Raw genomic sequence first — 11,522 nt, 5'->3', positions numbered from 1 at the left:
CGCGCAGGCGTCGGGGAGACGGCGCCGCGTCGTACAGGCGGGCGTCGGGGAGGCGCACAGGCGGGCGTCGGGCGTTGCGGAGGCGGGCGTCGGGCGGTTGCGGAGGCGCGCAGGCGGGCGTCTGGTCGATGGAGAGCGTTCGTGGGGGGGAATGAGGGGTCGGGCGTGCGACCCCTGTTGGTCTCGGTCCGGAGCGAGGCGCGCGGGGGGAGTTTTCCGGGCGAGGTCAGCCCTGCCCAGGTGCGAAGCTCGATTTGAGCTTCTCTACCGGGCAGGGCTGAGAGCTCTTTTCCGGGCGAGGTGGGCAGTGCCCAGTCGGACCGACCCGACCTAACAAACAGCAAAAACTGAGAAAAAGTGGGATGGGGTGAGAAAATCTGAGTCCACCCGGGCTGCCAAACACACCCTAAATGGACGAGTTTGTCGCTTAAGATTGGGACACAATTACAATATCACGCCCTAGTCCCTTCCTTGTTCTATTGAATCCAAAGGGGCACAGCCTGACATGATTTTTCAAAATACTCCTCGATACGTATCTGATGATTCTTTTTCCGGTGACATGTCTCGTGCCATAATTCACACACTGCTTACGAGCAGTAAGCACCCTGTCGGAATCAGACGAGGATGGCGCCACTATCATGACGACGATTCCACGAAACGAAGACCACCAGTGTCGGACTCGGCGTCAGATGCTTCGCGTCCGACCACCATGCCTTCGGAGCAGGCTGCGCCCGCCACCGCGCGGCCATCCCTCCTCTTCCTCGCCCACCACCGCCGCCGGAGCTGCCGCCGAGCCTCCATCACGGTGTGTTGTTTCCGGCCGCGCTCTTGCAGGACCTTGCCGCACGAGTCGCAGGAGACGAACTGGCCCTCCGTCCTGACGCGGCGAAGCTCGCCGCAGTGGCTGCACGCCATGGCCGCCATCGCCACGTGCCGCCCCGCGGCGCTGGACATCGTCATCTTCATGTGCGTGCGGAGGCGCGCGCGCTGGGTGGCGCTGGTTGCGGATTGATCGGCACGGTTCGTCAGTGCATCGTCGTTGTGTTTGATTTGCTCCGTCTCCGTTTTTCTGAATTCTGGTGCCTAGTATATATATATGTACGCGACGAGTCAGGGTAGGAGACGGAGACACGCTTTAGCTGCATGTATCTTGGCAGCCAAGTTCGCCCTAGTATTTTCGTTTGCTTGGATCGTTATGATATAGGAAGAGTAGACCACACGTAATCTAGGAAGAGCAAGGCATTTTGGTCGGCCAGCCAAGCTTCTGTAGCGTTGGATTTCACATTTTCACTTGAAGATCTTGTCTTCCAAAATGCATGAAAATTGGCACAATACGTTCTTCAGGGTAACGTCCAAACCCCCAATTGAAACAGAAATACATTTGTAAAATGCTCGTTCAAGTCCAGAGGGCACCCACTGGTCCACCCAAGATTAAAGAGGGGAAGATGAATGCCTTCCTTGGAGGCACCGGAGATAAAAGAGACGAGATTGAGGAAGACAATCAGAAACTCAGAAGTAGGAAGATGATCACATGCTCCCCCATCATCCATGTTGAGAATGCAGTCGAGGTTCACATCAGCAAAGCATAGGGCACGCAAGGGGTGCTCTCTAAATATCATCATCTAGTATATAGTGTTACGAAAGCATTCGACCATATAACATTCCACGTACGGGGCAGTGTACAATCTGATTACCATTTGCAATAGTTTCAGGTCTATGCTTCACAAATGTCAGTAGTTGCTAATGCCGCAGTGATCAACAGATTCAAAGTCGCTATGCACTATCATAGTCCATAAACAAAACAAAAAACTGAACTCTCACGTTCATGGCAAGGTTCAAAGTGCTACTGTTGAAATTTACAATGAACTCGCTCGTATTTACTCTTACCAGCTATTGCACGAATGGCATTTTCCCCCCACATGCCCCATGTGTCCCACCGCAATATTTATGCAATGCATCTAAAGTTACCTCCTATTTTCCAGCAGAGGTTCAACAAGGTTCACCTGTTTTGATGGGTTTGAATCACCATCAGTAGGTTTCTTCAAAATTCCAGTAGGCTGTCCAGCCTGTCCTGGCCGGCTCTGCGCTCCCTGCAAGGAAAGGAATTTAACATCTTTTAGCCTTCAATACAAAACTTCAGGAAACATAAAACTGTAAATGGACCATTTGAACAAAAATTATCATAGAAGCCAGACTAAAGTTTATAGAATTGGTTTTGTAGAAAAAAGGCTGTAGCCCCGTTAAATTAATATACATAGTGCTGAAGAGTTGAACTACACATACGCACACAGGCAGACAAAAAGAAGAGTTGAACTGAACAACAAAGCCCAACTAGAGCAGAAGCCAAATGCAGCAAAATGCAGTCTATTTATGCATGACAGAATAAGTTCAAGTAAGACTGACTTCAAGTACAAAATTTGGCAAGTCCAACTTGGTAGCAGCACGTGTAACAGTTCATATATCGCAAAAATTTATGGAATCTCTCAACAAACATCGAGAGTAACGAGGAAACTAATGTCCAAAGAAATATGATGATTGTATATTTGTCTTTTGTTTTGCAAGTACTTTTTTCTTCCTTTTGCTGCAATGCCCATACGATAATAATTCACACATATGTCTTGCCATATAAATAATTTACCATGGACTAGTATCATGATTTTTTTTACTGTATATGTACTCAAATGGGTGTAGATCCCCTAAACTTGATAACAGGACGTGTAACAGTTCATATATCACAAAAAATTATGGAATCTCTCAGCAAACATCCAGAGTACCGAGGAAAAGAATGTCCAAAGAAATATGAGGGTTAATATTTTTTTTTGCAAGTGCTTTTTTTTCTTTTGTTGCAATGGCCATATGATAATAATTCATACATATGTCTTGCCGTACAAATAATTTACCATGGACTAGTATCACGATTTTTTTAATGTATATGTACTACTCAAATAGGTGTAGATCCACGAGGGAGGAGAAGATTCCACAGTTTTACGCATGCTACAAATAACTGTATCAGAAATGGCACTTACTGAAGCCTTTTGAGCAGTTAATCTCCTAACTGACGGAGCCCTTGCAACGGATGATGCGGCAGCAGCAGCAGCTACACGGATTCTGCAAGGGAGATAATTCATTTTTATGCATATGATATACTCAGCAGAAGGTGAAGAATGCAGCTTGTAGCATGTAGTTTTTCTAAAGCGTAGACATACCTTTTATGAACATCAACATATTCATCAGTCTCATCAACTATCTCTTCCTACAGAACCAGAAAACTCAAAATGGTGAGAAATTCACAAGAATTTTGAATCAATATTATGAGCTGCATAAATGTCTCCAATCACAAGCCTTGGGATAGATTTCAAATACCAACGCTAGGATTTTTTTGATAAACAGTGAAAGATCCCTCCAGAAATTTTATAGGATTTAATTCAAAAAAATAGACCAAGCGATCTGAGTATAAATTATGGGTGGTTAGATGGTCAAGATGCATAGTATATGCATGGCAACATAGTTTTCTGCGGACAATTTTTCCAACTAGAGATAGTAACTCATAACATGGAGTCAAGAAGATAAGACCCTTTAACGCTGTTTGCGGAACTAAGTGTGCTGCCTAATCCCTATTTGTCAGTATGTATTATCTAGTGCAATACAAATTTCTGTCAGTGTTTGGCCATATGCAAAGTCTACAGCTGTGCAGAAGCTACGTAAACAGAGTCCATGATTACTTCAAAGAGCCATAGCATAGATGGGTTGTCACAAGTCAGAAATAATTAGCACTTATTACATTTTAAAATTTCACTACAAAAATCAACTAATTGTAGTAGACATGGTTCCTAAATCATCTTATAATTTACCACATTTCCCAGCTCTCCAGCACAACTACGACAGAAAATGCAAGATTATGCTGAATGAAACATGGACCGTTCAGGTACATGCTTCCAATATAATGGAACGGACTATTTTTTTCTGCTCATAAACCACATATCCAACTGTCCAAGATACACCAGAAAATAAGACAATGTTACATTCCAAACAAGAACAAATGATCCTGCTTATAGCTTACCTGCAATAGTTCTTCAAATACATCTTCAAGTGTGATGATACCAATGACCTCGCCTTCCTCTATATCCTCTGAAGACCTTGCCACAGGTTTGTTTCCATTGACCTGTCTGCTCTGTGGAGCTTCAATGTCAACAACCACATTTTCCATCCTTTCTTCAGCATTGGAGAGTAAGGGTGCAGTCAGCTGTGATTCCCCATCTACTTCCCTGTTTGGTTCAGTTTTGTCAGGACCTGGAAAGTTCTTGGGTTTAGCCTTCACAACAGCAGCCATATGGCTACTCCCTTTCTGAAACTCGTTCAATATATCATACAAGGGCATGTCCGCAGGAACCCTGGAAACCATATATAATGATCCATGTTTGTGAAACTAGTTAGGAAGCATTAATACACCAAAGGAGATGCTTCGAACCTGAACTACTGTAACAATCGTACATTAACTAATTGTATTTCAAATGCTGGAACAGTTGTATCACAGACTGAGACAGATTCTGGAGTACATAATAGAACTGTTGTCTACCTTGGAATCCTTCTAATGGAAACTGCACTAACTGGTGTCTCTGTTTCAGCACGAACTGTCAGAAGACTTTTCACCTAGTTAAGTTCAAAATGGTTATGAGTTAGGCGAAGTACATGCACAGTAAATCAATCAGTACTACAGCATGGCGTCATTGGCACCTACCAACAGGAGCCCAATAACATTTCTGGGGTTTCCTGAATATACAGGCACCCGGCTGTGGCCCCTGGCAAGAATTTTACCAATTGCTTCCCTGCAGAGTGCAGACACAAGTAAATAACAAGATTGGCATGCCAAATATTGTGTCTTACAGAAACTGCTGGAATTAAAATATGTAGGAGTTTTTTTTCAATCAGTAAGATGGTGCTCTAGATATACGGTAAATTTTAATTAATCATTATTCATTACACAGATTCTGGCATATATAAGTCGACTAAGTTGCGCGTAATGAAACCTAAAGTTGCACCCCCAAAAATGTATGCAACATTAGGAGCAGAACTGCAACAGATTGTGTCATGTAAGTTTAGATCCACAAATAGATAAAGCAGCAAATTTCTGTCAGGAGATATAGCATGGGCTTGAACCTAACATAGAAATGGAAGTACAAAATGACAACCAGATATCATAAACTGCTCATTGCAACCTTTCAGGTGAAGGAACCAAACACTATGTGAATCTGGATCTGATATGTTTCAAACTAACTTTGTTCATTGCAGTTGATGCACACATCATGAACGTGCCACGCCACTCTATCACCGGAGCCAAAATTATATATCCACAGAAGGACAACAAGAACAACAAAGTAGGAGAGCAAATAAAGAGGAAAATAGTCACAAAGAGTCACAAAAAATATAGCATGAATAGCTCCGATCCATAATAAGTGTGGGGACTTAGTACAAAGTCAACTATTTACTAAATCCCCAACACTTACTATGGATCGGAGGGAGTAATAAAGAACATGAGTACTAAGGGTAACTGTTATTTTTACCAATCAAGCTTGGAGTCCACATCTAATGAGAAAGTTGATTCAATAGGTGTCATAGCTTCTTGGGCAGTCTGCAAACAGAAATACAATAATGAGATTTCTGCCAAACCAAATTAAATAATGCAGGCTTTCAAATTCCATTTCAACCAATCTTTTCTCTGCTGGCACTGTTTTGTTAAAACAAAACTACCATCCACTTTGCGTCCTTCAAAGAGTCTGTACTCTCATACATAATGAAATTAAAGCACCTAGTTCTGAATACAACACAGAAAAAACGTGTTGATTGCTCCAGACTTGTGGCAAAGATTAAACTATTTCCAAATGAGTAGCATGATGTGAAGCTGAAAGGACTTAACTAACGAAGCAAACATAGGAAGAACGGTATAAAGCATGAAAAAGATCAAAGCCCCATACAGGCAAAATCACTGGAGAAACTAGCCTAAATGTAAGAGATAAAAGACAAAGGGAATCATAGCTCAGTTATTCTTAATCTCCCCCAAATGCAGGAGGCAGCCAAGTCACATACTGAAAATGATAAATACAAGTAGCGGACAAATTGCGAACATATGTACACCTTTTCAGTCAAGTCCAATGCTCCACTTATGATTGTAGTCTCATCGTGGGTAAGCTCTCCACCCTTACCAGCCTGCCATGGCACACGCATTTCACTGAGAGGTAATCTAGATAGATGTTAACTTCTGAAGGAGTTACATGTTAAGATCATGTTACCTCTTTACTATGGATGGAAACAAGGGCTTTCAATTGAGCTCGCCTAAAAAGCGCAGATTCATTATGCCCAAGAGCGCAGTCTAGGAGCTGGGACAAAATGAAATCTCAACTTCTTCAATAACCAATTCAAAAACTAAATCTCAGAACAAGAAAACAAACCAATTCACATACTATTCTAGAGTATGCAATCTAGTCGCTTTGTTCTAAGAACATACTCCCTCCAATCCATAATAAGTGTCTGAGCTTTAGTTCAAATTTGAACTGAATTGAACTAAAGCCCCGACACTTTTTATGGATCAGAGGGAGTAATATATTAACAAGAGAATCAACTTACCATGATCCAATCAGCATATCAAAACTTGCATCAAAATCATGTGCTGAATTCTAGTAAGGTACTACATACAAATCTGAAATCACAGGAGTTTTACATGCTTCTTTAACTAATCATGCATTGCTCTTAAGAACAGAAACCTCAGTACAGCTACAACGAAGGGCATTACTTGACCTACTCTCAGCTGATATGATGTGCGAAAGCATAAATCATCAATGGCGTGTACTAAGGGTCAGTTTGTGAGAGCTTATTGTGCAGAGTTTATAGGAATAATTGTGTGTTATCCCACAGGAGTGTCAGGACCCTCACACCCTTTACTTATAGTGCTTGATTACAATAGGAATGAACTCTAATACAGAACCAAACTCCAACTGGACCCTATTACTAGCTTCAACTAGATTGCCTACTAGACTCTTCACAATCTGTACTTCGTAAGATAAGCTTTTCAGATTATATACAACTAATACGGGACGACCGAATTTGAATGAGTCATGTAAATTTTCTGATTTACCTTCCCAATAGGGTATGATATAGGATAGCACATGATCATGAGGATACGTACAAGCCATACAAAGTTAGCGCCCACGGCTAACCCATACCTTGTACAGATTGCTTGAGGTATAACCTGGTGTCAAAATCAGAAAAATCAATCTGACCATCTGCGACACTGTATAAGAAATATTAACTTTAGGATTAAAGTACCTCTCCAAAAGCGAGAACAAATGTCACTGACAAGACAACAGCAACAACAGGATGAAAAATCCTGTCAAGAAATATAGGAAGCGCCTGCAAAGGCCACAAACGGAAGAGTTACTGGCTAAAGGAAAGCATACTGCAAAATATAAAGAAAATGTCATTCTCTATCTACCAATGGATTTACGATTCTGAGATAAAGTTGATGCTGGAAACAAGTACTTCATGGCATCTACATTAGGAGTAAGAACTACGCAAGAAAGTTTGTTAACATTGATGGAAGGATCCTTTGAGCATGGCTGGAAGAACAAAATACCCAGAAGACAAGTAAGGAAGCCAAGAATGCACTTAGAAGCTACCCCTTATATATGTACTTGCTGGTGTTTTATCTCATACTATTTGCTTCCAATTTGCAAAAACAATCTTCTTTCACATAAAATGAAAAAAAAATTGATGGCAGCATATCAACTCCATCACAAAGGAAAAAGATGATATCACTGGCAGCTTCATGAGCAAATATATAGTGGACGTAATAATCATGATAGTGAATCACATCTAAACTTCCCCAAGGTACTATAACATAGAACTATAGCCGCTTCTATGCAGTTTTGAAGGTACAATCAATGTAAAATGGCACGTGTATTCTGATGATGCATCCAGGCGCAGATCAAAATTACCGTGAATCAGCAGTGTGGGAGTTACTCTACTTAAAACCTCTGTTTTAGAACTCATTAAGTAATCGCCAGAAAAATGATTTGTTGAAGTGCTCTCTAGTGGTTCAGTTTTCTCTCTATTGGTATGAAGATCGTCTCGTAGCATGTTTACCATACCAGTATATGATCATCAGAATCATAGTTAAAAACTCGGGAGATATAGACAACTTGCCCATGTACTGATGTGTAGTGAAATGTAGTGCAATAAAATATAAAGTTGCAACAAAATACCATACCTCCATGGCAACAGCATTACATAGTAGCAGGGTGACAAGAAGCTGGTGCTGCTTTTGAACAACTGGAAGGATAGCAGCTGCAGCAAAGAAAGCACATAAGTAACCAAAACATGAACAGCAAGAAAACCCTCAATCAAATATTATATTGCAGGTTTACAAAAGAGGAAAAGTGATAGTGGCATTAGGCCAACATTCAGAACTGACATGCTTAAAGAGGTGACACTTAAGTGCTTAACCAGTAACACGTGTATCTCCACTTTTAAAGTGAAACTTCCTAACACGAAGATCTCAGATGTCTCATGAAAGATTATACAAACTCAGAGCATATCAGAAGGATAAACAAAAACAACCAAAACATACAGAATACACCACGTGTTTGAGAAGCCATAGTCGCATGACACCTCCAGAAACAAACGTGGTAGGTCAAGGAAGATCCAGGGCAGACATCTTTCTGATATCCACTGGGCTAAAGTATCATTAAATCATTTCATATCTTTCCACGTAAGAGGTGAATCTTACATAAAGGCAAATCCCACACGCACCGCTTTTTTTCCTTACAAACTTTTTGTTGGTTCTGGTTCCATTCCACAACACTTATAGCAGCATGACAGCATGGGTAACGAATTATTACTGTGATGAACGGGGAAATTTCAGATGCGCGTGAACACCATTAAATCCTTCGGATTCGTAACGAAACAGCAGCAGTAAGCAGAAAAAATAATAGCAGACGATTCAGTAATGGTGTACTCCCAATCCCCAACGTAATACAGCACGATGCCTCATAAACATCACACATAACGCCGCAAATAGATCGAGCACAACAAGGGGGGGAGGATGAGGAGAGATTAGGGGTTCGAATCAGACCAGCCTGCGCCTTCTCGGAGTCGGTGCCGCTGCGCTGGAGGATCTCCAGCTCGACGAGGCCGAGCGACATGAGGCCGAGGGTGAGGCCCGACATGATCCCGGCGAAGAGCACCAGGAAGCAGGAGATGCCGGCGTAGGCCCACCACTCGAGCGACCCGAATGCCGTGTCGTCCCCCTGCACGAGCAGGGCCGCCACGCTGACCCCCGCCGCCGCAGCGGCGCTCGACGCCGGGCGCGCCGTCGCCGCCACGGCCCGCACCGCCGCGGCCAGGCTCGCGCCCTTCGCGCTCCCCGCTCCTCCCGCCGCCGCCGCCATCGCGCCCGCCGCACCGCACCGATGTGTCAGAGCCAAAGCCCCACCGTCCGAGATGTGCTGGCGCCAGGCACCATATAAGGATGCGGGCGAGAGGAGGAAGGCGACAAGGCCAGGACGAGGCGTGGCAGCCGTTGGATGCGAGCGCGGCGGGGCGCAGGTGGCCGTCGATCGGACGCCTGGCGACGTGGCGGTGGGGCCACCTGTCCCCCGCCTTCGGATCCCACCTGCGGCCGGGCAGTGCACGACTTTGGCGTTTTGGACCGTGGACTCGGGAAATTGGAGGTGGTTGAGAACGTGACTGCTGCATTGAGCATTTTGGGCTTTTTCATAGCCGTAAACGGCATGAAGAAAGAGGGCTTTACGATGCCCAAGTTTGATGCGATTGTGGTACTCGTATTTGCGTTGATGTGCTATTAGTAGGTTGGTGGATTATTCTACAATGAAATGCTCCATACACCCTCCATTCATAAATAAGTGTAGGTTTGTTCTAAGTTAAACGTTATCAAGTTTGACCAATTTTTTAAAAAAATATCAATGTTTATGACGTTAAAGTTCACTAGATTCATCTTAAAATGTAGTTTTCTTTCAATTTGGCTGACGAATCGTTTATATAGGCTAGTCAACATCCCAGACACATTGGGGCATGGGCCATAAGAGAAACATCTTACTACCACCCTCTTATCGTTTTCTTATTAAAGAACTTTAGGACATGGACCATCTTTCTGACAAAACTGATAACTTTCATAGCGAACAAAATTTAAGCCACGGAACATGGAACAAAAAAATTATAGTATATAGAAATACCATGTTAGATACAACTGTTCTGTATATGCATACATCTTTCTCATATGTACAAGGAACCATTTTGGATATGAATGCATATCCTTTCAAGTTCCATCCCAAACAATGAAGAGATCCTTTCGAGATTTATAAAAGATGCACGGTATCAAAAAGGAGATTTATGCATAACTTGGAGAAGTTTCATATTGAATTCATGCATATTTATTTCATGTTTTAGTGAACATTCACACAGATTCATATCAAGACAACAGATTCACACAGATCTATATGAGATTCACACACACAACATAGAAGATTCAAGAGAGATGAAAACAAATTCAATCAGCATGCATACAGATTTCGATTCACGACAGGATTCATACAAAAAGGAAGTCATGAACAAGAAACACATGTCGTAACCTGCATAAAATCACACGAGATTCTGAAGATGCATGGAATAAAAATTAAAGAAACACAAAGAAGAAAACAGATGTTGCGGCCCTGATACGTCTCCGACGTATCGATAATTTCTTATGTTCTATGCCATATTATTGATGATACCTACATGTTTTATGCACACTTTATGTCATATTCGTGCATTTTCTGGAACTAACCTATTAACAAGATGCCGAAGTGCCGCTTGTCGTTTTCTCGCTGTTTTTGGTTTCGAAGTCCTAGTAACGAAATATTCTCGGAATTGGACGAAATCAAAGCCCAGGGGCCTATTTTCTCACGAAGCTTCCGAAGTCCGAAGGAGAGACGAAGAGGGGCCACGGAGGGGCCACACTATAGGCGGCGCGGCCCCCCTTGGCCGCGCGGCCCCGTGGTGTGGGGCCCCCGTGCCGCCTCTTGACCTACCCTTCCGCCTACAAATAGCCTCCGTGACGAAACCCCCAGCACCGAGAGCCACGATACGGAAAACCTCATCGAGACGCCATCGCCGCCGATCCCATCTCGGGGATCCAGAGATCGCCTCCCGCACCCTCGCCGGAGAGGGGAATCATCTCCCGGAGGACTCTACACCGCCATGGTCGCCTCCGGAGTGATGAGTGAGTAGTCTACCCCTCGGACTATGGGTCCATAGCAGTAGCTAGATGGTTGTCTTCTCCTCATTATGCTTCATTGTTGGATCTTGTGAGCTGCCTAACATGATCAAGATCATCTATCCGTAATTCTATATGTTGTGTTTGTCGGGATCCGATGGATAGAGAATACTATGTCATGTTAATTATCAAGTTATTATACATGTGTTGTTTATGATCTTGCATGCTCTCCGTTACTAGTAGAGGCTCTGGCCAAGTT

At 43.2% G+C, this 11,522-nt stretch overlaps 1 protein-coding gene across 1 annotated transcript; it reads right to left on the bottom strand.

Annotated features, from left to right (window-relative positions):
* Positions 1–1,668: 1,668 nt before the first annotated feature.
* On the bottom strand, positions 1,669–9,440 carry LOC124707819 (DUF21 domain-containing protein At4g14240-like). The gene is made up of 13 exons (XM_047239510.1): positions 9,125–9,440; positions 8,261–8,337; positions 7,321–7,404; positions 7,130–7,243; positions 6,288–6,374; positions 6,133–6,204; positions 5,562–5,629; positions 4,739–4,826; positions 4,577–4,650; positions 4,061–4,391; positions 3,207–3,253; positions 3,027–3,108; positions 1,669–2,090 (listed from the first exon to the last, which is right to left on the bottom strand). The coding sequence occupies exons 1-13, from the start codon at positions 9,438–9,440 to the stop codon at positions 1,965–1,967; spliced, it is 1,566 nt and encodes a 521-aa protein (XP_047095466.1). The 3' UTR covers positions 1,669–1,964.
* Positions 9,441–11,522: the final 2,082 nt, after the last annotated feature.

This window comes from Lolium rigidum, chromosome 4 (genome assembly GCF_022539505.1).
Source record: "Lolium rigidum isolate FL_2022 chromosome 4, APGP_CSIRO_Lrig_0.1, whole genome shotgun sequence".
NCBI lineage: Eukaryota > Viridiplantae > Streptophyta > Magnoliopsida > Poales > Poaceae > Lolium > Lolium rigidum.
The sequence above is the reverse complement of the archived record's forward strand: the minus strand, read 5'-3'. Positions and strand labels throughout refer to the sequence as shown.

Coding starts and splice junctions, on each gene's coding strand:
- LOC124707819 (XM_047239510.1), bottom strand. CDS start 9,440: ATGGCGGCGGCGGCGGGAGGAGCGGGGAGCGCGAAGGGCGCGAGCCTG. Junction 8,338..9,124: donor CTCCGAGAAGGCGCAGGCTG/GTCTGATTCGAA, acceptor TCTTTGCTGCAG/CTGCTATCCTTCCAGTTGTT. Junction 4,392..4,576: donor TCCATTAGAAGGATTCCAAG/GTAGACAACAGT, acceptor TATGGTTTCCAG/GGTTCCTGCGGACATGCCCT.